Here is a 26,727-nt window from a genome sequence, read left to right on the forward strand (position 1 = left end):
ATGGCCTCTGGGTTTCAGGTTTCACCTTGCAAAGTATTCTTCACAGGCCACAGGCCCACTTTGTTTGTTCCCTTTTCTTTCTTGCTTTCTCTCTCTAGAATCTGATGGGGACGACAAACCCATAGGGAGCCCATATTGCTCTTTGTTTGGGAAGCAAAGATGCGTAGAAGCCCATATATTTTTTTTCCTAGAGGTAATTGAGATAAAGCCCATATTATTGTTTGCTTTCTTGTTTGTATTTCTCCAATAAAGATTTGTGTTAATGATTAGTTAATCTCAGTCATCCATTAGACATGTCATACATACATGCGATCCAACGATTAAAATTAAACGTTTTAAGCGATTCTTAACACAAAATGCTTAATAGAGACTAACAACATTCTGTAGATACCAATTAACTAGGCATGTTTTTCTTGGACGGAAACTATAACCCTGTTTCTGGTTTTTATCATGTTCTGCATAGACAACTAAACAGGAAACACCCTTGTGAAGGAAAAGGGGGAAAACAGAAAGTTAAAGTATGATCAGCTCGTTCTTCTTTTTCTTTCTTAGAAAAATGGGAAGGGCCTGCATCCAACGAATCCTTAAGGACCAGTTGTCTTGTCCTTGTCAAACTCAGCAAGTTCTCAACGTTTTGTTAGGATCAGGGGGTAGAAATCAAATCAAAAGTCCAACTAAAGCAAAGTTTACAATAACATATATGCATAAGATTGTTTGTATAGCACGTTTTATTATTTATTATTATATTTAAAAATATAAATAAAATTATATAGGCTGAAAACCTGAAGGTGTGTTTTTTTTTTACAAACGTCCATAGTGGGAGGCTGAGTCAGAGATTCCAATAATGAAATGGTGTCCCCCACCCCACCTCACCTCACCTCACCTCACCTCAACCAAAAGAAACGAAGTCTAACCAGAAGAGAAGATAAACGCGCTTTAGCTTGACAGCTTTGAATTTTCCTAATCCCATAATCCTCTTCAGTCACAGTTGGTCCAACCTCTACTTCTTCATACATTTCATCTCATTTTTCAGTCCCTCAGTCTCTGGTCTCTCAAATGTATACTCTACTCGCTCTTCCCAGTCACTGTTCCTTGCCACAAAAACGACATGAAATCGAAGACTTTACGCAATACGACAAAAGTTGAATCAATGGTCGTGTATTAGTTGCCTCAACGGCTTCTCTTTAGTCTTTAGATATGCATTTCAGGTTTCTCAGGTATTAAAGTATTATAAATGCGTTGTGATTTACTATTTAGCTTCGCCGATCCATCGTTTGGCTAAATAGACTACCAACAAATTCATATCGAGATTTTTGGTATGATGTCGTGTTGTATTGATCACATCGTTTAACATGATGAAGTCAATATTGTATTATCATACTTTTGAGGAATCAATAATTAGAGTATGAATATTCCCAAAGACACTCAAGTTGTTAAGAAATTCCTCGCACACCACACGAAAAAAGTTTCAAAAAGATATAATGGGTGGTGTCGCATGCCATTAAGCTTTTTAAAAAGTAGATTTTTTAAACGTTAATGCAATTATGCAAAATAAGCAATGAAAAAGTTGTATTATTGTTTCAAATTCCCCATCTAAACTAAGATTTTCTTTCATGACCATCTAAAGTAAGATTTCATAATATTAAGAAAACCGAACAAGAAAAGAAAAAAAAGAATGGAAAAATAGAGTAAATAAGTAACAAGTATAATAATTTCATTTTCAAAAGTGATGTTCTCCGAGAGAGGGCAGGAGATTGTAGCAACGTGCACAAGCGCGAAGCAGATTAAGGAAACCATGAAACATGAAACACAAGCACACGTGGCGGACAACTCCACTTGAGGCTTAGCAAATCCTCAGCGAACGAGGTGTAGGTGAGTGGGCTCAGTAAGTCTATCTTCTTTGCATTTGAGCTGAATTTGGGGTGAATTTGAATTTGAGTTTCATTTAGGAGAAATCCTCCCGCTGATAGGATGGTCATAAAGAAGTGGCCCTCGCTTTGAAGGTTTGACTTTGACCAAATTCCATACAAAGGAGAGGAGAAAGAAGGTGCTGAGAAAGAAGAAAAGTCACACTTTCCTGCCTTCTTCCTTGAGCCACAGGCACAGCAAGGAAGAATATAAAGCCCCTGCCTCCCTCTTCTCATACCTCAACCTCCTCAAACTCGAGGTCCCCAAGCCATTTTGCTCTCTAACAACAAATACTCAACGCTCCTACTCTCTCTCTCTCTCACTGCGTGCCTCTGACGACTTATTGACGACTTAAAGGTGAGAAAAAAGCTTCTGGGTTTGATTGTTTGAGTTTCCTAGTACCTTAAATTTTGATGCTTTATATATTTTGATTGAATTTTGTGACACCCTTTGGTTTTGTATGATTTTTCAATGGGTCTTTGAAAGATTTCTGGGATTTGAGTTATTTGGGTTAAAGTTTGATACTTTGGATCTGGGGTTTTTTTATATTATTATTTCCAAATCAAAGTTTTGTGATGATTTGTGGAATATGTAAAGCTCATCTCAATTAAAAACCTATACTTTTCAAGATGTAGTTTTGGGTTGTTTCTGTGGAGGTGGTTTGAATTCTCTCTCTTGTTCAATTTATGTAAATCTTAGATTCAATAATTATGCAGTTATGGAAGTTCTTATTCATTTATTTAGAAATTAGATGAAGTAGACCACTTTACATATAAGCTAGCAGCTGCAGATAGTTTATATTGAGTGGTATATTGAATTTTTGTTTTATAATGATGCAGGCTTTAGGATATGTGCAAGGGTTCCAAGGATAAGCTTAGCCCCTCCAATTTCACCATGGAAAGCGGATTTCCTAAGCAGAATTCGGTTTTGGTTGAATTGTCTGCCTCAGACAATCTTGATGCTTTCAGAAGCGAAGTAGAAGAGAAAGGTTTCCATGTTGACGAGGCTGGCTTTTGGTATGGTAGAAGAATTGGGTCAAAGAAGATGGGGTTCGAAGAGAGGACACCGCTTATGATCGCTGCCATGTTCGGCAGCACCAAGGTTTTGAAGTATATTATTCAGTCTGGTAAGGCTGATGTCAACAGGTCTTGTGGTTCAGATAAGGTCACTGCCCTTCACTGTGCCACTGCTGGCGGTTCCACCGCTTCACTTGGAGTTGTCAAGCTCTTGCTTGATGCATCAGCTGATGCTAATTGCGTCAATGCCAATGGGAATAAGCCCATTGACTTGATTGCCCCTGCTTTGAAGTCACCTTGCAGTTCAAGAAGAAAGACTCTGGAGATGCTGTTGAAAGGTGATATGTCAGTGATGGAAAGTGATCAGATTGCTAACCAAGAGGGAGACCAACAGAAGTTTCCAAGCCCTCAGCTGTCAAAAGACGGAAGCGAGAAGAAAGAATATCCTATTGATATTTCATTGCCTGATATCAACAATGGGATATATGGTACAGATGAGTTCAGAATGTACACTTTCAAGGTGAAGCCGTGCTCGAGGGCCTACTCTCATGACTGGACTGAATGCCCTTTCGTTCATCCAGGTGAGAATGCAAGGAGGAGAGACCCAAGAAAGTACCCATATAGCTGTGTGCCCTGCCCTGAGTTCCGCAAAGGGTCGTGCCAGAAGGGAGATGTCTGTGAGTATGCTCATGGTGTTTTTGAGTCCTGGCTTCATCCTGCTCAATATCGTACACGGCTTTGCAAGGATGAAACAGGGTGCACAAGGAAAGTGTGCTTCTTTGCTCACAGACCTGAAGAATTACGCCCAGTGTATGCTTCCACGGGTTCAGCCATGCCTTCACCAAGGTCTATGTCAGTGAGCGCCGCAGATATGGCCGCCTTGAGCCCATTAGCTCTTGGTTCATCACCTATGTCTCAGCCTACCACGTCAACACCGCCCATGTCTCCATTGGCAACCTCTTCATCTCCCAAGAATGGAGCTTTGTGGCAGAACAAAGTTAACCTCACTCCACCTGCCTTGCAGCTTCCAGGCAGCAGGCTAAAGAGTGCTTTGAGTGCCAGAGATTTGGACTTGGAGATGGAATTGCTAGGACTGGATAGTCATTCTAACCAACAACAGAAACATCAACAGCAGCAGCAACAGCAGTTGTGGGATGAGATATCTCGTCTCTCCTCGCCAAAATGCTACAATAACGATTTCAGCAGGATTGGAGAATTGAAGCCAACTAACCTTGACGATGCTTTTGGATCCTTCGATCCTTCTTTATTGTCTCAATTGCAGGGAGTTTCTCTAAAGCCTTCAACACCAACCCAGTTACAATCTTCTGCGCATCAGATTCGCCAAAACATGAGCCAACTTCGATCAAGCTACCCAACTAACTTGTCATCCTCTCCGGTGAGGAAGCCCTCCTCATTTGGGCTTGACTCACCTGGGGCTCTTGCAGCAGCAGTTATGAATTCCAGGTCTGCTGCATTTGCACAGCGAAGTCACAGTTTTATCGACCGTGGAGCAATGAGCCATCCTCGTGGGCTCACTGCCCCTGCTAATTCTTCCACCATGATGCAGTCTTCAGATTGGGGCTCTCCTGGTGGGAAATTGGATTGGGGAATTCAAGGAGATGAGCTGAACAAGCTGAAGAAGTCTGCTTCTTTTGGGTTCCGAAGCAGCAATGCTGGAACACCAACCACCTTTATGCCATCAGCTGTTGGTGAGCCAGATGTCTCTTGGGTCAATTCCCTGGTTAGAGATGTTTCTTCTGAGAGGTCTGAGCAGAAGTATCATCACCTCAATAAGGGGGTTCATGAAATGCTTCCCCCATGGGCGGAGCAGATGTACATAGAACAGGAGCAAAGGGCATAAGCGACAAGTCTGGCTCCTAGCTTCTCCTGAAGAAGTTGATACTTCCGAGTTTTTATTAGTATTCGATAAAATTATAGTTGTAATTTAAGAAAGGGGAAGCTACACCAAACCGATTCAATTCAATCAAGGCCTTGAAGTTCCGGGCAGGATAAAGGAGATCAAGTTAGGCTAGACTTTGGAGAAATCAGATAGAAGGAAGCTGCTATATTTTTTCATTATATTGTATTTATTTATTTATTTATCTCTCCATCTGGGAGATGTTAATTACTAGTTCTCCACAGAGATGATAAATGCATCAGTGGCAGGAATGTATTCTTATTTAATCTGATCAAATCTTGCAACTCATACGGAAAATGAAAGTTTCTGTGTTGTAAACTTGTAATCTATCAATTAATTCATTTGAAGTTCATCCATGGTTTGTGTTATTTGTTCTATCAAATTGTTGTGCTCCATCTATGTAGGTCTCTGGTTTTGATGATCCTTGACATTCTTGCTTCTTTACATGTTCTTGGTTTTCTTGGTTACTTTGTCCACCAGAGTATTCTGATTCATAAAATTCTAAGGATACCTAGATGGTAGATAGTTCATTGCCAATATCAGATTCAAGCCTAGCTCATCTCATTGGGCCAGTCCAGCTTAGCTCCAATTCCATTTTAGAGACCAATTAAAGACGCATGGATTTTATACAAGGCTTAATAACTGAAGCAGTTAAAAGCATTTATCTTTACATTTGAACAAATATTGTGTTCAGTTCATTCCTCTTTGTTAAAAAAAAAAAGAAGGAAAAAGAAGTTAAAAGCATTTATCTTTACACTCGAACAAGTATTGTGTTCAGTTCCTTCCTCTCTATTAAAAAAAAGAAAAAGAAAAAAGAAGAAGAAAGACACTGCCTGTGAATCATCAATGACTGTGTACAACGAGCTATGTTGGTTAACACAAACATTATCCTAATATCATGTAGGCCAAACAACATAATCAAAAGACTTAAATGGTTGCACTTAAGCACTTTGTCTATTAATGGAAGTTGGGTAGTCTTTTCTGCAACAGAGATGTAGACCATGGTTATGGAAAGCTAACATCAACATATCCTTGCTGGAGTGTCTCAGTGCCAGGAAAGAAAAACGCAGCAATCTGACTTTGTTTATAATGGAATTGGAAGCAAATGGCGTGTGGGGCCCCAGCTTTTGACGTTTGTCCTTGAAAAGAAGCTTTTGGGTTTTCTGGTCCAGCCGCCCATGAGTTTTTTTCTCAACCAAACAAAAATAAAGTGTCCCAAAGTCCAATAAATGAAGCTTCCTCCAACTTTTCTCCATAGAGAGGTGGTACTAGGAAGGAGGATGAGAGACGCCCACTTCTTTTTTGTTTTATTGTTTTCTTTTTACAAATTCCTCAATTTTATTTTATAATGAAAAACACTTTAAGTATTATCTTAAGGAAAAAAAATCCTGAATCCAACTGTTATTCCACCCAACATTAAACATTTGATAATAAACAGCTCTTTTATAGTTTGATCTTCAATGTGTTTTTCACTAATAGTAACAGTTGCTATGAGTAATCATGTTTATTTTATTATAAAAAAATAAAATAAATAATAGCATAAACTACAAGGAGAGGAGGTTTCTCACACATACTACCAAGATGCCATGATAATTCGAACGAAGACCAGTGGTCTGCAAGACAATGTCATTTTCCACTATGCTAGACCCCATTGATCCTTCTCTCTAAACCATGTATTTTTGTTTTTTGAGAATAACTTTGCATGTATTCTTTTTTTTATTTATTTTTATTTTTTATAATACAAGCGATAGTCTAAACTATAGGGAGAATGTGGTTTCTTTCACACACATAACTAAGATGTAATTGGGGTTTGAACTTGATAATCATGTTTTTTTTATATATAACCTTTCTTTTAATAATGCTCAAGAAGAACGACTTTCAAATTGCATTATGCTGAAACTCTTAAAATATTAGGCCGGCCAAAACAGAATTAATTTTTTTAAAAAAAATAAAAGGACTTGTGGGTTTCGGGTCAAAAATTACAAGCTCCTTATGTTGGGTTGATGAAAACTAAATTTTGGGCCACAATTGTAGTCATACGGCCCACACCTCACGCTTTCCGTTTTTGGCTACCAACCCCAACCCAACCCATTAAAAAAACTAAAAGAGTAGCCTTATTGCCGCCTTGCACAAGCGTCGCGCCCTTCGTACGAAACTTTGCACAAACTGGTTGGAGGTTCCCTTCGCTGCGTTTCAACGTTGTTCCTGTGTACATTTCTTCGCTATTTGTGGGAGAAAATATGCTTACAGGTTTGCATTTTGATTCTGTGTATGTGTTTAGTAGAAGTGCTTTCAAACTGTTCGGCGAATTTCCCCAAAGAGATGCTTTTGTGAATGTGAATATGAGTATGATGTTGTATGTTTTTCTGACAGAAGACATTGTGAATAAGTTTGGTTGATATGTGTAGATTTTGAAGGAAAGCATTGTTTCTTACATTGAAGTCGAGATTGGTTTTGTTAAATGATTGTAGAAGATTGGATTCATGGAGAAGATCAATTCTTTGCCACCATCATTTCAATTGACTAATTTCATACATTGTGTGTAATCCAGTGGAAATATGAAGCATTCTTGGCATTGGATTATTGAGTTTTATTATTATTTTCTTTGTTTTCAGGATTAACTACTGGAAGCCACTTTCAGCCTGACGTAGTCAGAATCTGTCACACGAGGCAAATTCCTGGTATTTGGACTACAATGATCATTAGACTAGAGCTTATGTTAACTCAATTATGTCTTTGTTTGCATGACATATCCAAGATGAGTAGATGTTAATCTAAATCATTCCCCCTACACATGATTAAACATTTTGCAACGTTGTTATGTATTTGTAGGTTTAAAGCAGGACCCATTGTGCTTTTCAAGTGCCAAATTGCATAGAAAGAAAACGATTACTTGCGGAGCTATCAAGGCAGAAGGTGTCTCCTATAAGCCCGAGGAACGTAAAAAGAATGGACCTTTGGTTAAGATGTGTGGCATTACATCTGCTAGAGATGCAGCTATGGCAGCAGAAGCTGGTGCTGATTTTATTGGGATGATCATTTGGCCCAACTCTAAACGCTCTGTTTCACTATCTGTTGCCAAGGAGATTTCAAGAGTTGCAAGAGATTATGGGGCACAGCCCGTTGGGGTGTTTGTGGATGATGATGCAGACACAATATTAAGAGCCGCTGATGCATCAGACCTTGAACTTGTTCAGGTATAAACATTTTGTCTCGTGATTAGCTTGCACATGCTGCATTGTAAGTAACAAAAACCTGTAATGCTTTTGAGGTTCTGCAGCTTCATGGAGATGGTTCCCGAGCAGCTTTTCCAGTATTAGCCCAAGATCACCTTATAATATACGTTCTTCATGCTAATGAAGATGGAACTCTTCTCAACCAGATTTCTGCTGAGCAATGTTCTCTGGTTGATTGGGTTCTTGTAGATAGTGCAAAGGGTGGTAGGTAAGGAAATTTAATTCGCAAACATCGTCTTCTTTTATGCGTGTCAATTCATATTAGCAATTGTCTAAATGACAGTTTAAATGTATAATATCATATAAACTTGTTTTGATTCACTTCACTCTGAAATGCCTGCAGCGGTAAGGGATTCGATTGGAGCCAGTTTAAGCTACCAAATATTAGAAGCAAACATGGGTGGCTCTTGGCAGGAGGGATAAAGCCTGAGAATGCTTGTGAGGCTCTTTCTACCCTCAAACCTCAAGGAATTGATGTTAGCAGTGGCATTTGCGGCCCGGATGGCATCCAGAAGGACGAATTGCGAATATCTTCCTTCATGAGTGCAGTACATTCAGTAAACTACTGACTGAATCTGAGAGGAAACGGTTCAAATTTTCAAGACTCAATCAGCTTGATATAAATCTGTTACTGCGGGTTATCCATTTAATTTGTTATGTAAGGGCAACGTTTTGGGCCTTCTGTATTGTTTGTTGAGAAGATATCAAATAAAGAGAGGAGACCAAAATGCAAGTGGTCTGATAATATTGTTCTTTTTTGATTGGTTAAGCATTGTGGCTCGTTCTTGGTACCAAAAAATAAGAATTACAGCTGGTTGTTTTCTATTGGACACACTTTGTCAATTATTTCAACTCTGCATTACCTTTTATCCTCTAAAAACAAGCGGTGCAATTAAAGCTGCTTATGAAGCAGTCGAATTCAATTGGCCAACTGATGGTGGGATGAAACTAGGGCTAATTGACAAAATGTATTGCCGTTTTTTCTCTTCACGTAGAAACATCAAACACCTGTAATTACCATGATGTTTACAAAATTTGGACTGGCCGCTGTTCATAAAGGAAATACAATGACTTTGGTTCTAGGAAAGTGGTCCCCTCCCCTCTGTTTCTCTTTGGAGATGTGGCACAGGCACGACTTCAAAATCCATAGAGTCTAAATGCTATCTTCTCTTTTGGATCAAAATATCTAAACATTATCATTCCTTGCAGCCCAACTTGCCACAAAAACGTATGGATGCACACCTCACACACGAGAGAGAGAGAGAGAGAGAGAGAGAGAGAGAGAGAGAGAGGGAGGTTTTTCTTTCAGAACTAAATCATATACTTTCACTATAAATGCCCGCGTTACAATTTAACAGCCTGCAATTATGCATGCGAGGTACCTCTTATCCTAATACATGGTGAGGAAAGAATGGCTGCCCAGACAGTATTAAAACAAAGCTGGAAATTTGTTGGTAGTTAAAAACAACTGGTCACAAAGAAGTTAAAAAGCTTTGGTACGCTTCAATTGTTGTGCCTGAAAACTTCAACTTCACATCAACTTGGCAACTTCATTCTGATGTCACAGACCCAGCAAGTTTCTTATCAGTTTGATAATATACAACATCCCCAGTATCACTGACGTAATGATCACGTTTCATGCTTCTTATAAGAACTCCCAATAAGTGAAGTGGGAGAGGCCCAGATTTCTTTGGCTCTCTGTAGTACTTCCCAAGCACAGGCTTAGCTGCCTCCGTCTGAAACGATTAATATGAACAAGATCCAAATCAAAATGGTGTACAGAATTGAATTGATATTTTTCAGCTAATTGGTGTTTAGGCATTAGTGGTACTCACTGCTTCTACTAAGTTATAGTGTGGGATTTGAGGGAACAGGTGATGTATGACGTGGGTTCCAATGTCATGATGGATGTTGTTGATCAATCCGTAGTCTCGATCGAGGGTTGTCAATCCTCCTCTTAGATAACTCCATTCCTGTTTGATAAATGCAGAACCAAACATTAGCCTTATACAGTTCAATAAGTGCTAAAGCATTGACATTTATTGTATTGTATAGGTGATAAGTTGAACACTTTACCTTTCCACGATACCATGGGAGTTTGTCCTCATGGCCATGGTGATGCAAGTAAGTGACCAAGTCCAACCACATGACGAACAACTGCATTTGAACGCAAATCCAAAGAAATAAATGTGAGAATGAAGTCTTATTGGTATAGATTTTCGTTTTCTGCTAATGATGTAGATGCACATCAAGCATAAAGAAATAGAACATACCCAGTATGGAATGCCATAGAGCTTAAGCATTTGGACTGGACCCATTACGAAAGACAGACCGACTAGCAGCGCAGCCATTGCTGTCCAACAGGCAGTGGAGGTAATGATATCTTTCCTTTCATTTGGTACAAACAAGTCGCTTTTTGGATCAAAATGAGAGCCACTCTTTCCGGGACTTCGACTCCACTGTGATTGAAATCAGCATCATGTACCGAATCAGAAAAATAAATCCCCAAGCTCATTAAATTATGTAAATAACTAAGAAGCAAGACAGAAGGCTCACCAGATAGAAAGGGTAAGCAAGCATAGGGAATGGCAAGGTGAACCTCAATATCTGAGTGGCCTTATCCAAAGTCTTGTAAACTTTCTCAGATAACTGCAAAATCAGATGATGGATATGACTAATTCAATGACTGAATGACTGAAAAGAGAAAACTTATATTTTCTACAAGGTAACCAATTTGCTGTCCTCATTAAAAAAAACAGACAGATAACCATGAATAGAAACTCACCGGATGCCAAGACTCATCATTTTCGACATGTCCATGGTTCTGATGATGAGTTCTGTGACTTATTCTCCTGTGATAGTAATGGCACGTATTATTATGTTAAAAATATGTTTAAAATTGTATATTGTCTCAAAAACAAGATAGCTTATTCAGGAGTGAACAGGATTTTCAGAAATACTAACCATCCATGGTATGGGACAAGGATTGAAGAATGAAGTAAATGACCCACCACGCTATTTAACTTTGGGTTATTAGAGAAACTTCCATGACCACTGCACAAACAAAACAACAAACAATTCACATCAATTAGCTTATCGAAAACTGCCAACAATTCCATGACCAAGGAAGAAGCCAAATCCTCAATAACAAAAAAAGTTTGAAAATTGGCAATTCAATAGATTATAGAAGAAAGCAGCTTTATTTACCAGTCATGGCCAAGAACAAAGAGAGCCCAGAACATGGTCCCCTGAGCAAACCAGTATAGAGGCCAAACAACCCAATTGTTAAAGTAGGCTGCAACAGCCGCCAACCCAAGAACCACAGCAACATCTCTCACAACGTAGCTCATGGATCTCCATGGGTCTTTAACCCACAAATGCTTTGGAATGGCTGCTCTAATATCAGCCAAATTAAAAGGAGGTGGAGCACCAGGGTCGAAATCACTACCATCTTCAACCCCATTGACACTCACTCTTCCTTTATCTCCTCCATCCACAGATGGAACCCTCAATGGAGCACTCACATTCAGTGCCCAATTTGTCCCTCGAATCCCATTCGAGGCCCTCAAAGAAGAGCCAAGATTCTTGCTTTTGCAGACTCGTAATGGCCTAGCATTGGCAAAAATGGCGGTCTTTGATGTTAGGCCGTTCCTGGCTTGAGGGTAGACTCTAGGGAGAGGTTTTAGGCCACATTCTGAGAGAACCCAACTTGCCATGAGAGACCCAGATGCAGCAAATACAAAAAAAAATTTGAGCTTTGGGTGTCTCAGGCAGGCTTGAGATATTATGAAGCTGTGAACTAGGCGACCATAAAAAGAAAAGAGGAAATGAGGAGATAACACAAGGGCCTCTCTCCTCCACGTCCAACAACTTTGGCTTCTTGTTGTTTGTCCTCTCTCTCTCTCTCTGTCTCTCTCTATCGTATTTTGCACCTGTTCCTCTCTCCGCTGCTAAATGATAAAGCCTTTGCCTAGCTCAGTTAGTTACTTTGAAGACCTTGATTTGTATATATATGGATCTTGGTGCGCGTAGAAAAGAAATAAAATAAAATAAAAGCAACTTTCAATTGCAGCCAAAATAAACAAAGTTCAATTAGACCATGTAATGTAACTATGGCTAGCGGGTCCAACCAAAAGCAAAATTAGGCGGGTACGGACATGGTCAAATTATGTGTTTTTCTTTTGGTCTCTGTCAAAGTCGTTGTTGCGCTTGTATTGTACCATTGAAAGTCAATCAACTTTCAGGGTTGGTAATTTTTTTGGTTTTCATTTTTCACCTCAGGTCGGCTTCATCAGATTGGCTCCAGTTAATTTTTCTTTCCCTTTTATTTCACAGGCCTAACTATTGAAGCACAAGTTTTTTGTTTTGTTTTTTAAACTGTTTATTGGACTGTGACCCATGAGATGAAAAACAGAAAAGAAATTGACTTTACAACAATATGAACATTGGGTGCCTGATATACTTTGGGGAAAAGGTTTTTATGGCGGGGACACCGACCCAATTTTTCACATGGTGGCTTCAGTCAACCAACCGTCCTAATATTATAATTGAAGCTGCTACTTTAGTTCTGTTCAGTGAGAAAAACATGGACGATTGACCCAAATGCTGACCAAATCAATCTTGGAAACCAAATGGTTCAATTCAGCCGCACGTGGTCCATGCAATTGTTCTCTATGAATTTCTCCCACTTGTTGAGTCATTACTCGTTTTGGTCGGAAGAATCTGATCAATCAAAGACCAGAAGAGTATGAGTATTTCATTCAAGAAAACCAAAACCAAATCAAACCCAAATATTTAAGGAAACTAGTTTGGTAAGCAGAAAGAATGTTAGCAAAAACATAAATGAAATGCACAGTAGATACTTCAAGAAAGGCCACCTATGGACAGGACACGCTCATTTGGGGTACCTTTCTTTTAAATCACACTAAATGTGCCACCATTTACGATTTTCCATTCTCTTGGCGAGTTCTTTTGCCATTGATGCGAAGTCCTCTGCCCCGCTTCGCAGTTCTTCTGAGTTTTGGCTGAGCTTCTGATACATGCAAACAAGACATGCTCATCAGCAGATGAATCATGACCTGCTTTAGTGTTGGAAAATAAACTACACAATGCACAAATTCTGAATGTATTGATATGGAATATGAATGCATCGTATGATCTGAGACATCAAACAATAAAAAACCAGACCTCAAGTTTCTCTTGACGTTCTGCAAGCTTATCTCTTGCATGTGCGGCCGCTGCAGCGACATCCTGTAACCACCGGCCATGTCAGTCAAATCTCCATTACAAATACTGAGTCTCTTCAGGTTAAGCGTTTACAAGGGATATTCACTATTTAATTAATTTTTTCTTTTATGGAAAATTTCGTGAATTACCCCAGTATCTCTGTATTTAGCCTTGATTTCTTCAGCTGTCCTCATTTTTGGTTTTGTGTCACTAGTTGCGCCTTCAAATAATCTCCCTTTCTCTGTTCCCTTGTCTGTGAAGTAAACATGGGAACATCAAGAGCACTCAAAACTCGTCGACCTAGAAAACAAAATATATTTACCTCTCTTTTCATTCTTGTTCTTTTCGAATGAAGATGAAGATGAGATAGCAACAGGTGCAACAGGTTCATTAATTACAAGATCATCTGCACCAAAACATTTAGATTACAATCAAAATGAGAAGGGAGGTAGACGGAAGGATGATTGAAACAAAAGATAGTTAACCTATATTAAGCTCCAGAATGTTTTGGTCATCCTTCACAGCTGTGGAAGGTTTCAAGAATGGAGGACTTGAAAATAAGTTCTCTAAAGTTTGACAAAAGTTCTCATGATTTGCAGCTGCGTCCATGCTTTGCTCCATTTTACCAGCTTTTAAGCCCTTAATGATACCACCTAAAATCCCAGGGGCGCTAACCTGTTGCTAAACATGTTCAGGTTCAGCAAGCAAAATAAATAAATAAATCAAAGAATGACAATGGAGTTTGAAGTAACACACTGCAACCTGTTTCTGGTTAAGAGATAAACTGGCGATGACATCTGTTGCAGCTGCAATCACTTTATCATGAAGACAAGGCAACGACTCCGGAATCCTAAGCCAGCCAAAAATCCATTAGAAGGTTTGATTTGTATGTGTTTTGACTTGTCAATGAAATTATTTAAAGTTTAGTGACCGTGCATGCACACAACACAAAGAGAGGGAGGGAAGGAGAGACCTGAATTCATTTTCATCGGACAAAAGAGATAGAAAAGCTAATTCACACCCATTTACCTAAAATGATAAAAAAGAACTTTGAAGGTTAGAGAGTGCAACACAAAGCTACAACTTGAAGGTGCATAATACAAGTGCGCCTACTGCTAGGAGACTGGTTGCTTTCTGAATCTGTTAAAGATTCGGGAGACAAAATAACACATGCATATACAAAATGAAGAAAGAAAACTGACCAGAATAATTTGCCCATGATCAGAGGAACATATTGTCTTCTCCATGTCGGTCTTGAAGTTCCATCTTAGAATTGACATTAATGACAATTCTCCCACCACTTCAAGATTTGGCAAAGACCTGTTCAAAGGATGGCCTCATTTTCCATTGAACAACTATTACTACTTGAATCATTTATGATACAATTTGGTTCAAATAAAATGATCAAACAAATTGGTGCCAAATGCATAAAATTTCCCCACATAGCATATTTATTCAGTGATCAAAATGAATATATATATATCACAGCAAAAATCAGAGAAAAAAGTGTGATGTGTTCCACCTTATTTCAAAGACTCCTGTTTGATAGAATACAATCAGTCCACCATCTTTCCCATCTTTCTTGAAGACTGTAGTCCAACAACATGGTTTTACAAGATTGACCTCTTGAGTGGAGTTACCGTCACCCTAGAAGTAAGGGTATTTCACTTATTAGTAAAGAGAGATATGGAGATGTTCAAAATCAAAATTATAGCATAAAGGCACCTCAAGAACAGACTTCAATGAGCACAACTGTAGTGTGTTCTCACAACAAAGTAAAACAGATACGTTCAATAATCTCTGTGCAAAATATGCAGTTTCTCTGGAGGTGTCCGGTTCAACATCAAGCTGTGTACTTCCAGAGTCAGCACTGGTTTGTGCATGATCACTTTTTGCTTCATTCCTCGGAGATACTTCCAACGAATGTTTTTCACTCGACACATCGCATAAAACATCGCCATCCTCTGCATACATACAGTTCTCAGAAAGCCAAATCTACATTTTCTTCTAGCATAGCACCCCCTCCCCAAAGAAGAAAAAAGAACTAAACAAACAGAACAAAAACAGAAGCAAAATCTTATGTTTCAATTGAGAATGCTCACCAATAATGTGCATTGAAACCGCAGTAGACTCCTTTTGTGAATGCATTGGCCAAGAGCTAATCATATTGCCAGAGGAACTGTCAATAATAACAATATGTCCATTTCTGGTCATAATGAATGTCAATCCATTTCCTGGATCACCCAAATTCCTGGACTCAGAGTCCTCTGGACTCTGTAATGAGCTACTAGTATCTGAAAATGATTTCATAGCCAGACAGATCACTGGGGAACTTGAGTTGGATACACTGTCTGTAAGAAACAAAACTGACAATGTACTAATATCAAGCATGGCAACCTGTATTATGAAATCGAAAGAATGAATCCTTGAAGTTTATTAATTTGCAATTAACATCTGAATCTAAGAACGCAACTGTAGAATAATAAAATTTAAAAGATGGTTCTCACCCGGCCACATTCAAATCCCACAGCAAGTCTGCCTCCAAAATTTGCAAATTGTAGGATGCATATAGGAGAATCAAAAATAGAAAACACGGCCATGCACTGAGGCCCCTTCCCTTGTTGTAAATCATGTACTGAAACCAACACGCTCTTATAAGAAAAATGAAACTGCTACATAAAATTTAAAACCAGTGAGGTACACCAACACCTTGCATCCTGCTTTGTGTGTGCAATTGATGTCAAGAAAATCTGTACATATAAAAGCTTTCTGCCATTTAAAAGGAATATCTAGAGACATCTGTATGCAGTTAATAAGTATGTATGTAGCCCAACCTTCCTTCTCAGTTGTTGTCACAAAGTGCAATCTTGTCCCGTCTGAACCCCCTATTATCTTATACAGACGAACCTACATAAATTCAAACAAGAATAAAATAAATGAAGTACCAAATCATGATTACCTAGGGGAAAGGCATCAACGAGGTCAAGTAACTCTTACCCGACCACATTCATCACCAACAGCTAATCTTAAAGAAACAGAACAAAAATCCAATGCTGATACTGTTGCACTTGCAACCGTAGATCTGATGCCTTTTACCTTCATTCACATTAAACAAGATAAATTGAATTTCTTAAGTTTATTCTCAAGTACACCGTTGAATGATAACAAGTAATATTAACATAAAAATGTCTATGAGGACTACCAAAGTTTGTGACAGCATACACACCTCAGATCCTAGAACACAGATAAGTGACAGAGCTGGATATGTGGCATCCCATATTCGAACTGATCCATCTTGGTATCCTGCTACATATACTCTCTCAACATGATAATTTTCAGCATCATTAAGCTGGCTGGGAACACCACCAGTCAAAGGCCACTTTGTACCGCCAGTCGTTGAAGTGTCCTCCGCATTAATCTTTCCAACTAAGATTTGCTTAATGACCAAAGACATAAAAAGTTAATAAATGCAGCAAACAGGAAAATAAAAAGGAGTTGAATTTTAATCAGAAACTCAAGCATATATACCACTTGAAGTTTTCCATCTGAGACAATCTCATTAAACTTAAAAGCCTAGGTCACTAGATGGTTGATGGCAGTAGTCAAATACAACATATAGCTTGTGATACAAAGGTGCAGTACCTCAGACAGAGCTGATGAGCATTCCTTATCTGTATTCACCAGAGCAAGCTTTGCCACTGTCATGTATGGCTCAATAGTGGGAATGAACATAGGATACTGCACTGCTGGAACAGCAGTCTTTTCCTGTTCTTCAGACATTAAAGCAGACAAGCAAGTCTTGTCATAGACTTGCAGTTGTCCCTGATTTGTCAAAATGAATAGCAACGTGTCGCTACTCTCCATTGCAGCAGCAGTCGGTAATAAAGCCATATCTGCGAATGAACCATTAAGTGTAAGGTCTGTACGGCTTATGCATTTCAGACTTTCTATTCCTGAAGACCAATCAAGGCTTAGAACCTGTGAATGAGAGAAGCCAAATTAATGCAAGTCGAGCCACCAAACGAGGCCTTAATAGTTTAGTATTGCAAAGGGTTGAAATTAGTATGTCTTTAACTAATGTGATTCAACTACTAAAGCACTATCCTTTTTGAGGCCTTAAGAACATATACATGACTACAAAATGTAGAAATGCTCTTTTGAATTCAAATCATACCGTCAGAACTTCTTGAGACCCAATTTCATCACCACCATAGACAAAGAGTTGGCCCCTATGATGTTTATGTAACATATTTGCAGACCAGTGCAAAACAATTACGGGGAGTCTTCTATCACCTGATGATAACTGAAGCTTTGCAACATTGTTATCTGATTCTTCAGATTTCTGATCCTTGGTAGAGGCAGCAGTTGATAAGTCCCAAAACATTATATCACCATCTACATAGCCAACGGCAAGAATTGACCCATTATCAGATACCCAACAAAGAGAGCTTATCTCTTTCTCCACCTGTTTGCTTTCTTCTGTAGCATCAGAAAGCTCATTTCTTGTGTCTTTTGGAGAACTAGTGACTGTTTTTTCCTTCACTTTTAGGTCCTTGGAACCTCTAACAAGAACAACTTGATCTTCTGAAGCATCCCAGAGAATGATCAACCCATTTTCATATGCAACCAGCAGCCTGCAAAAGGACTCATTCTTCAAAATGCATTAAGTAGCACAAATAACAAAAAGAATGTGAAATGACATATCTTGTTTTATTTATGAATCCATCTTTAATTAATGTGAATGGTAACATGTATGCAGGTGCATATTCATATATGGTCATAGCTTGTATATGCATGTGCATATATATATATATATATATATATGTTTGTGTGTGCCAACATATATGTTCAACTTAGGAACTAGTTTGAACATCTCTTGCTACTTGAATTACTTAGCCAATAGTCAATCGTGCCCAAAATCTGATGAAGGTCAAAGAGAGTCCATGACTACTCATAAATCACTAAATTAACAACTATACGCCTAATCTGGCTATCCAGCCCATCATGTCAATACGCTTTAGATCCAGAGAATTATAATCTTAAAAATCAACCAAGTTTTGCCACTAGTAGAAAAACGTATGACAACCAAATGCATGCTTTGAAATGAAAAACCAGGATCTAGGCATAGCATTTTCACACGATTTATCTTGCCTGTTTCCCAAAGAATTGGGTTGATGGAGAACTCCAACAACAGAAAGATGATCAGGCAATGACATTCCAGCTGCTTCTGCAAAATCAGAAAATAATTGAGCATTAGAATATAGTGGAGATTATATGACCACAGAAACACCCCAGGGCGTCTGCATTACAACAAAATATGGCATCAGCCAATTACAAGAACCTTGGCAATTACCAGCTATGAAATTCGCAGTAATATAATATGGCAATAACTTAATTTTCCCATCTTCAACATCATACTTCAGAATGGAGACGATTGCATATTCGCTTCCAATGTACCTGGCAGTAATGATAGTATAATGTTATATTCTGTTGTCACGTTTTAACTTGCAATTGCAACCAACGAATGTCAACCAAAGATGCAGTACATAAATAAATTTTACAAGTGCTGTACATGTAATTGGTGCCATAAATAACAGAGAAAGCAGTTATATTGCATTCCCACTTTAAAGAAGAAGCTATGCGCCTCTGTTCCAAATCCCAAACCTGCCAACATCAATAACCTATTAAACCAATCTACATTGTTAGTATATAAATACAGTAAACACAACATTAAAGATAAGGATCAAGATGGAAAACTCTATCAATTGGATGGTGCCTAGTAGCAGATGTAGTTTTTAATTTCAAGTTTGGATGGCTTAAGAAAAAAGAATACCTGAATTTCATTTTCACTTGAGACACTGGCTAGAAAACCTTGATTTTGTAAGAACTGAAAAAATACACAATCTACCAACTTGTTAGAGGAACAAAAAACAAGGAAAATTTCTTTTAAACTATACACAGATCAAGTCGACTTATGAGATTCCGGAAACATTCTGAACTTACTAACCTCTAAATTTTTAAAAGGCAACGGCTTCGGTGATGTAAGAAGCTCTTGGATGTTATCACCACCTATCACTTTTATCCTTCCATCCCTGCATTCAGGGCAGAGTAAAGTCAACTTCAAGTTAAGAAACTCCTACCTTTTGCATATAATGCCCACTTGTTAACTTTGCGTGACAATGCACATACTGAGAGCTTCTGTTAAATTGGGAAATCCGCCTAAGGATCTTCTACTATTTTGAAGAAATGACACTTATGCACCACAAAATTTGGCTTTTGAATTTGAGCAGGAAAATTTGGAGGCCTCAGGAGAATAGGTATAAAGTGAAGAAAATATACATCAACAACTGAAGTAATGAGAATCTTGTGACAAGTATAATACACATAGAACATCTATAACATAGAAAATACACATTATCTATAACATGATAGTTGTGAAAACTCACAGTGTTCCAATTGCCAACAGGCTTTGTGTGCGATCAAGTGCGAGAATGGATGCAGTGGATGGTATCCCATAGTGAACCGTGACGCGCGGATCCAAATCCGCTTGTCTGACCCTTGTCTGAAGCATATTATGCCAATAAAGAATATCAGAAAATGTTTCAGCTCAACAATTTCAATACACTTATACACAATCAATTTGATCAACAGTGAGCTCTCTGTTTCTCCTTCAAATTTTTTCCTTTTTCAGTGATGAAAACTTAAAATTCAGTTAGTATTCAAATTCGATCAGCGTCCATTGTAGCGCGTCAATGATTTTCACAACAAAACAATCGAAGATAAATTCAAACATTCATAAATTCAATCAATTTTTAACAAAATGAAATGCGATTAAGAAAAAAAAAATTCAAAAACAAATTAGCAATGAGAAAGCAATGGAGAGAGTACCCGAGGATGTGAAGCTGCTTGTGGCGATGACTTGTTGAAGAGCTTAGCGAACATAGTGATTCAACGACGAGGTTTGGTGGAGCCTCAGCTGTTCGTATTTCTTCCTCTGCTTTTGCTTAACGAAAAAATAAAAATAAAAAATAAAAGATTTGGGCTCGTTTTCTTGGTTTCAGGTGTGGTACGGACCGGCGATGATGGCGCGCCAATCATCGCCACGTAGAGGATGTTTATAGGACGGTGGAGGAGGATTCGCTGACCGTCGGATGCTTTAAGATTCTTGCTTGATTGAGTTCAGATGAAGGCGTTTGCATGACTCTGTCTACCTTTTAGCGTCCGTCCTAACAATGACGGGATAATGACATAACTACCTTCTCTCTTATATTTTTTCCGTATCTTTTGTATTATCCTAATTTACAAATTATATCAGCTAATTATGAGTATTTTTTGGTACGATAAATAGTCTAATCATAACCATTAAATTTGTAATATCAGCTAATCAAATTATATCATGTAGCATGGGAAATAATATTTCGCATTGTATTTCTTAAAGTTTTTTTTTAAATCATGATTTTTGATTTTATTTTTTGAACATAATATCAAACGCGCACCCTAATAATTTATTAGTAAGTCATGCTCATACTTAAGTTTTGTTCACCGAATAATATGATAAATTTCATCTATTTTAAAACTTAGGATTATGCAAATGCAAGTATGACAGATTTTTTGTACAATTCCTACTTGGTATGAACGCATTTAGATCAACATGCTTAGTCTTTTTTATTATAGTACAATATAATCAATAATTCAATAAGAGGATATTGTATCCACGTCATTTGTTGATTGATTGTATGGCTTCGAATTCAAAATGTCGGGAAAAGATTAATTGTACGAGGAAAACTGAAAGAGACATAGACCAAAACTTGATGAATATAATGGGGGCCAAACTTTAAATTAAAGTGCCCAATAATGTGATTGCTAAGGGATCTGAGATTAGCAGACTATTCCAGTTAATAATGTAATAGTATGTGAAAAAGTTTTTTCATATGTCGTTGCGTTATTAACGTAACATATCAAAAAGTGTTATTCTCATTACATGAAAGTCTATAAGCATAAACCAGTCTTCCAATGCTTGAATTGAAACTGGGGCTAGCTACATCCAAGAAGCAAAACCATCTGTTTCTCACTTTCTTTCCTGTATAGTCCGAAGAAAGATAAAAACACATAGCAACAACTTTTTAAAATAGAGAGTTAATTCTTGGTTTTTGAGTTGATTACATGAGCATGTCTCAAAGTATAACTACCTTTTTTAAAAACATGCTGATTACTTAATGAAAACTACACATAATTTAGAAGTATATCTCCTACTTTTATTTTATTTTATGGATAAACAAAACCTAAATGGCACCCCATGCGACCTGCCACCAGCAGAGGGAGACACAACTTCCCTCACAACAAGGCAGCAGATTGCCATTACACCTGCAAAAGTTACGAATTTTTGGGTTTTACCAAATATATAATAACAAGAATATATATATAATATTCAGTTCTCAATGTAGTACTCAGATGCAGCACACTCATGGTGTTCCGGAATTTTATAATTGGATGAATTACTAACTGCAGCTTAAATGTCCCAAAAGCCGGACAATGTGATTCATCCAAGGTAGATTCAAACTCATAAAGGAAACACAAAGAATTAATGAGAAACATTTTTCTTCATGTTTGTTGTACACAATTTAACATGTTATGTTATGTTATGTATGTCATTAAATTATCGTTGATTAAATAAATTATTATCATGTTTTGAAATCAAAATTAACAAATTGATAATATTGAGGCATAATGATTTTAAATGTTAGGTTTTTTAGGTTTTACACATAAAAAAATTTTCACTAATTTTTTTTAAAAAAGACAAAAAAATAATTAACAATGACCTATGCTTTTTATCCATCTAATCTAGTGTCCTACCACAAGTGTCTACCCAACACACGTGCTATGCATAATGATTTTCCTTCATCTATATATAATCTCCGCTACAGGTCATAATTAACCTTCACTTCATATCTCTCACTCATGTCCTCCTCAGCATACAAGCAACAGCTACCGAACATGCACGGCGGAGCCACCTCAGCACCACCGCCAACTCCGTCGACGCAGCCCAACAACCTCCTGTCCACGTCATCAGGTGCCACGGCGGATGCCCTCTCGAGGCTCCTCCACCGCCTTCCCCCCACTCTCTCCCTTCCAAAGCGCAGCTCACCGCCCTCCACGTGTCCACCTTCCGTCTCCTTATCCGACGTCCAAGCCAACCCGAGTACCCTCTTCTCCTCCTCGTCCCAGCTCGGCTTCTTCCAACTCACCAACCACTCCGTCCTGTCCCAACTCGCCAACTCGGCCGAGTCGGAAGCGCTATCTCTTTTCGACCTTCCTAGGCACCGAAAGGAGTCATTTTTCACCAAGTGCTGGCCTCTGGGGTTTGAAGGGGACGACGATGACGAGGACGAGGACGGAGACTCACTCGGCGAGTCATTCTGTCTGGACTCGTCGTGTTCTACCGAGTCCACTGAGTTGTGTTTAACTTCTCTGCGTGAGTTCACTCGTGCTTTAGAGAAAGTGGGGATGGAGATCGTTGAGCTGTTGTGTAGGTCAGCAGGGTTTGAGAATCCTCTGGGGAAGGACGACCCGACCCGGTTTTCGTCCATGATGTGGATCTCGGAGGGTAAAAAGTCACCGATGGTGGGTCGGTTTTATCCGCATGTAGTCGGGTTACAGTACCAAATCCGAAGTGGTCAGAAGTACTCTCTGCTGGCGGATTCGGGTTGGGTCTCTGTGTTACCGCCGGTTGAGTCAATTTTGGTTACCATTGGTGACATTGCTCAAGTGAGTTCTCTAAATTCCAATATTAATTATTAAATCAATAATGTTACGTAAATTTAAATAAATAAAATATTGTCACGTCACAAAATTTATATGAGAAATCAGTTGATGAAAGTGAAAAGAATTGTGTTGCGCATTTTAAAAAAGGTGTTATATGAGAAATCACTTGATGATATTTGTGTTATGTAGGTGTGGAGCAATGGGAAATTTAAAAAGGTGAGAGGAAGGGCAGTGGCATGTTTGGGAGAGGGTGAGTGTCGGTGCATATCAATGTCCCTGTTGGTGACTCTTCCTATAGACGGTACCAGTAGAGTGGGTCCTCTTGTTCCAATATCAGCCGTTGATAATGGTGATGATGAGGATAGAAATGACAGAGATGATGATGATGGTGGAGATCAAAACTTGAATGGGAAGAGTGACGGTGAGAAGGAAGGACGGTTGTTTAAGTCATTTTCTTTGGAAGACTATGCTTGGAGAGTGTACCACGAGCGGCTCTTTCTCAAAGACCCCTTGGATAGGTACCGTTTTAATTAAGAACTTTGATAACTAGAAGAAATGCAGCATTACTGTTTTGTTTGTTCGTTTGTTTAATTTATTTTGGTTGTTCATTGGTAATCCGTTGAATTGAAGCTTAAATGATTTGTTTAATTGGTATATCTTTTAAAATAGTGATGGATTATGGTGGAGATTACACGACCACAGAAACACCCCAGGCCGTCTGCATTTACACCAAAATATGGCATCAGCCAATTACAACAACCTTGGCAATTACCAGCTATGGAAATTCTAATATAATATGGCAATAACTTAATTTTTCCATCTTCAACATCGTACTTCAGAACAGAGACGGTAGGTTTGGGGAGCCACGGTAGGTTTGTAAATCTGCACGTTTCATGCTTTTCAATACATTACTCATCTATCATAAAACATCCACCCTTTATGGGTGAGAAAAAATAGTAATTACAAAAGTAGAAACGAAAGGTTGAGAGTATATTAATATGGAGTCCACCATGTATTCTACGAGTTTTTAATCAGAAAATTAAGGATATGAACCAAAATCTGCAACATCATCCAAATTCCGTTAAATATGAGGGCAAAATGGTCAATTTTTACATAAAATACTTTCAAATGAAAAATAGCTAAAATACTTTCATGAATTTTGTACATTAACAAATTGTTTTTAAAACCCTACCAAATGTTATTGTATTTTATCTGGTTCTGCCACGTGGAAGTTATGAAAATCCATGTAATAACATTCATCTCATGTGAATTGAGAGGGTCAAGTCATTGGATGAAACATTGGGCTTAGAATACTAATGGGTTTAAGCCCAACCTGAAGGCCCGTATGGATAAAGGTTACAGACTTTGCAACAAAAACTACGTGCTGTCCTGTTTGTTATATATGGTTTCTTTTCCTCTTGCAATCACAAGAATCCGCTGTAGCACATCTCCCAAAGATAAGGTTTATCCGGGTTCGAAGCCCGGCAGCGGAAATTTCTTTTTTCTCTTTCACAGCTACATTCCTACCAAACGCGAAAACTAGAAGGCATAACAGCGGAAATAACTTACTGAGATGCTTCAAAACAAAGATTTCTGCTCTTCGATTTCTCAATGCTCAGCTATGTTAATTATTTTGTTGCAACTATTTTATTTTGCTCACACAGTTATATCCGTTGTCTGCAACTAATTGGTCCTGTGACGTTAAAAATTTGAATGAATATTACAAGAGTTTACAAGTTGAAAAGTTGAAAAATTTTCCCCATATATTAAGAAAACATAAATAATACAAACTTCCTCTTGCGACTTGTGGAAAACTAAACGCTTTGTGTTTCATGCTCAAGAATAAATTTTGAGTACCTTTGTTCTTCTACTTCTACCAAATCTCCATAATTCTTTAGAGAAATCATGCTGTCGGTACAACTAGAAACCGTCATACACTTATGTTTATTTTTGAATAGCTTCACGGACATACGTGTTAGGTCCACAAAAAATATACTTCTCCAACTGTACTTCTCGTGGAAAAATATGCCGTGCTCCCACTCACCAAACTTCAAAAGCTCATGCGTAGTATGACTCCGAAGACGAAGATGATGTTGTTGCATATCTATTTTGTAATTTAACACCCACTCATGTTCTTCTTATCATCATAATTTTTCAATATCAATACCCATATCTCTATATATGACGAAGAAACATCCACTAAGGCCAAAGTTCCCCTGAAATTAAGCAAAAAATCCGGCTCTTTCTTTAAGGCGAGGGGATGAGAAGTCCAATAGAAGTCCTAGTTCTTGAAGTCAAAAGAAAGTATATCCGACGACCCGAGGTTGTTGTCATCTTCACTAACCAGCCAATGCACGGCTCCATGTGTAGATGATGCCACATTGCAGGATGGATAGCAAGGGGGAGCTAAGGGTAATTCCCGCCATGAGCTTGTCCCCAATACAAGAACTTCAGCAGCCACCACGTAGGTCTGGTAGTCCTCCTTTGAATAGCGGGAGACACGAACAATCTTGTAGGTGTTAGTCATAGTATCAAATCCCATGCCGTAAGTATCACCGTTGCAAAAACTATTGGCCGGAACTTGGAGGTCACTAATTGTTGGGAGCATTAGAAATTCTCCCTTGAAAGGATTCACCAAGAAGCATGCTCTTCCATTTATCGTATTACGACTAGTAAAGCCAAATAAGTTGCAGAAAACAAAATCCTGTTTATAAGAACACTCTCGGAACTCAATTTCGGAAATAATTGCATGTTTTCTCTTTGTCAATAAGTTGTTGCCATCGTATTTCAATGCCTGCATTCTTTGTCCATCAAAGCGAGAGCAAGAAAGAACAAGTCGAGGTACTTGATGAACATCATCAAGTAAACGACGCCGCATGTGCATCGTGGCAAACGAGACGTCATCAACCGTCTTTAACAAGGCCTTGGATACACATCTGGTGCAACAAACCGATTTTACAGGCAGCCTCGAAAGTATGTCGGTAAGAATTTCCGTGGGTAAGACATCCATCATCTTCCTGTTCAACTCTGGCTTATTCTTCGACTTCTTGTTAGATATTGAAGTTTGATTGTAGGGATTGGATCCGCAGAAAGTTGTTCACTTGATCAAGAGTAATGTACGAATTTTGAAAATTTCTTTTCCAAAATCCTTGTCAAAATATTTGTAATATGTCTTCAATTGCTCCTCCAGCACACCTATTTATATACATATCATATCCCAAGATTTTAATTCAATGTCTTAACCCTAATGCATGTTGGAAATACAATTAAGTTAGGAAACAAATTAATGCATATTTATAAATATCCTAATTACACTGGGATAATAATTTGGAAATAAATATTTGTTTCTACTTATAACTTTATTTATTTATTAATACATACGATATTAAAAATTGTTTTATATAGCAATAGTCACCCTTTTGTCACTAACTAATTTGGTATTGGTGACAATTGAATGGTTGGTCAATGCTTTTGTTTACTCATCACTATTATTTGTGACTAATCTCTCACATTTTAATATTTTGGTGACAATTGATTTAAATATAATAAATATAAAATTAATTATTGTGATTAACACCGAAACAGTAATTTTTCATGGCTAATATTTGATTAGAGCCTTGCTAATAATAATTGTAATCCAATAAAATATTGGGTGGATTAC

At 38.2% G+C, this 26,727-nt stretch overlaps 5 protein-coding genes and 1 pseudogene across 7 annotated transcripts; 3 read left to right on the forward strand and 3 right to left on the reverse strand.

Moving 5' to 3' along the window:
• The first annotated feature begins 2,002 nt into the window (after positions 1-2,002).
• LOC103332792 (zinc finger CCCH domain-containing protein 29-like) lies at positions 2,003-5,198 on the forward strand. Its single transcript, XM_089053154.1, has 2 exons — positions 2,003-2,265; positions 2,748-5,198. The coding sequence occupies exon 2, from the start codon at positions 2,758-2,760 to the stop codon at positions 4,783-4,785; it is 2,028 nt and encodes a 675-aa protein (XP_088909280.1). The 5' UTR covers positions 2,003-2,265; positions 2,748-2,757; the 3' UTR covers positions 4,786-5,198.
• Positions 5,199-6,880: 1,682 nt separating this feature from the next.
• On the forward strand, positions 6,881-8,903 carry LOC103332793 (N-(5'-phosphoribosyl)anthranilate isomerase 1, chloroplastic). The gene is made up of 5 exons (XM_008235546.3): positions 6,881-7,092; positions 7,458-7,523; positions 7,675-8,039; positions 8,123-8,286; positions 8,422-8,903. The coding sequence occupies exons 1-5, from the start codon at positions 7,083-7,085 to the stop codon at positions 8,645-8,647; spliced, it is 831 nt and encodes a 276-aa protein (XP_008233768.1). The 5' UTR covers positions 6,881-7,082; the 3' UTR covers positions 8,648-8,903.
• Positions 8,904-9,375: 472 nt separating this feature from the next.
• On the reverse strand, positions 9,376-12,065 carry FAD8 (fatty acid desaturase 8). The gene is made up of 8 exons (XM_089053155.1): positions 11,286-12,065; positions 11,043-11,132; positions 10,864-10,930; positions 10,635-10,727; positions 10,352-10,537; positions 10,155-10,235; positions 9,914-10,051; positions 9,376-9,814 (listed from the first exon to the last, which is right to left on the reverse strand). The coding sequence occupies exons 1-8, from the start codon at positions 11,792-11,794 to the stop codon at positions 9,629-9,631; spliced, it is 1,350 nt and encodes a 449-aa protein (XP_088909281.1). The 5' UTR covers positions 11,795-12,065; the 3' UTR covers positions 9,376-9,628.
• Positions 12,066-12,482: 417 nt separating this feature from the next.
• LOC103332794 (uncharacterized) lies at positions 12,483-20,538 on the reverse strand. Of its 3 annotated transcripts, none has more exons than XM_008235547.3 (25): positions 20,193-20,538; positions 19,751-19,866; positions 19,312-19,396; positions 19,138-19,191; positions 18,877-18,968; positions 18,658-18,761; positions 18,456-18,531; positions 17,479-17,938; positions 16,947-17,282; positions 16,531-16,740; positions 16,302-16,400; positions 16,139-16,211; positions 15,812-15,939; positions 15,407-15,701; positions 15,030-15,268; positions 14,827-14,951; positions 14,507-14,624; positions 14,278-14,333; positions 14,067-14,154; positions 13,790-13,979; positions 13,627-13,710; positions 13,454-13,557; positions 13,266-13,328; positions 12,986-13,110; positions 12,483-12,800 (listed from the first exon to the last, which is right to left on the reverse strand). In XM_008235547.3, exons 1-24 carry the CDS (start codon positions 20,244-20,246, stop codon positions 13,003-13,005), a joined length of 3,357 nt encoding a protein of 1,118 aa, XP_008233769.2. In that variant the 5' UTR covers positions 20,247-20,538; the 3' UTR covers positions 12,483-12,800; positions 12,986-13,002. The 3 variants fall into 3 exon arrangements, with proteins under 3 accessions (XP_008233769.2, XP_088909278.1, XP_088909279.1); XM_089053152.1 differs by having other exon boundaries at positions 13,790-13,985; XM_089053153.1 differs by lacking the exons at positions 19,751-19,866; positions 20,193-20,538 and having other exon boundaries at positions 13,790-13,985; positions 18,877-18,985.
• A 1,687-nt stretch (positions 20,539-22,225) lies between these two features.
• LOC103332795 (2-oxoglutarate (2OG) and Fe(II)-dependent oxygenase superfamily protein) lies at positions 22,226-23,714 on the forward strand. The gene is made up of 2 exons (XM_089053626.1): positions 22,226-23,069; positions 23,256-23,714. Exons 1-2 carry the CDS (start codon positions 22,263-22,265, stop codon positions 23,598-23,600), a joined length of 1,152 nt encoding a protein of 383 aa, XP_088909752.1. The 5' UTR covers positions 22,226-22,262; the 3' UTR covers positions 23,601-23,714.
• Positions 23,715-24,880: 1,166 nt separating this feature from the next.
• Positions 24,881-26,079, reverse strand: LOC148917443 (F-box/kelch-repeat protein At3g06240-like; annotated as a pseudogene).
• Positions 26,080-26,727: the final 648 nt, after the last annotated feature.

Source organism: Prunus mume, linkage group LG5 (assembly GCF_029339155.1).
Source record: "Prunus mume cultivar Tortuosa linkage group LG5, ASM2933915v1, whole genome shotgun sequence".
NCBI classification, from domain to species: domain Eukaryota; kingdom Viridiplantae; phylum Streptophyta; class Magnoliopsida; order Rosales; family Rosaceae; genus Prunus; species Prunus mume.

What these genes read in the sequence shown, in the direction of transcription:
- FAD8 (XM_089053155.1), bottom strand. Translation starts at nt 11,794, where the DNA reads ATGGCAAGTTGGGTTCTCTCAGAATGTGGCCTAAAACCTCTCCCTAGA. An exon ending in CTTGTCCCATACCATGGATG is followed by an intron (nt 10,931 to 11,042) that starts GTTAGTATTTCT and finishes TTACTATCACAG; the next exon opens with GAGAATAAGTCACAGAACTC. An exon ending in ACTATAACTTAGTAGAAGCA is followed by an intron (nt 9,815 to 9,913) that starts GTGAGTACCACT and finishes TAATCGTTTCAG; the next exon opens with ACGGAGGCAGCTAAGCCTGT.
- LOC103332792 (XM_089053154.1), top strand. Translation starts at nt 2,758, where the DNA reads ATGTGCAAGGGTTCCAAGGATAAGCTTAGCCCCTCCAATTTCACCATG.
- LOC103332793 (XM_008235546.3), top strand. An exon ending in CAGACCTTGAACTTGTTCAG is followed by an intron (nt 8,040 to 8,122) that starts GTATAAACATTT and finishes GAGGTTCTGCAG; the next exon opens with CTTCATGGAGATGGTTCCCG. An exon ending in GATAGTGCAAAGGGTGGTAG is followed by an intron (nt 8,287 to 8,421) that starts GTAAGGAAATTT and finishes AAATGCCTGCAG; the next exon opens with CGGTAAGGGATTCGATTGGA.
- LOC103332794 (XM_089053152.1), bottom strand. Translation starts at nt 20,246, where the DNA reads ATGTTCGCTAAGCTCTTCAACAAGTCATCGCCACAAGCAGCTTCACAT. An exon ending in CTGTTGGCAATTGGAACACT is followed by an intron (nt 19,397 to 19,750) that starts GTGAGTTTTCAC and finishes CCCTGAATGCAG; the next exon opens with GGATGGAAGGATAAAAGTGA. An exon ending in TTGGTGATGAATGTGGTCGG is followed by an intron (nt 16,212 to 16,301) that starts GTAAGAGTTACT and finishes GAATTTATGTAG; the next exon opens with GTTCGTCTGTATAAGATAAT.
- LOC103332795 (XM_089053626.1), top strand. Translation starts at nt 22,263, where the DNA reads ATGTCCTCCTCAGCATACAAGCAACAGCTACCGAACATGCACGGCGGA. An exon ending in CCATTGGTGACATTGCTCAA is followed by an intron (nt 23,070 to 23,255) that starts GTGAGTTCTCTA and finishes TGTGTTATGTAG; the next exon opens with GTGTGGAGCAATGGGAAATT.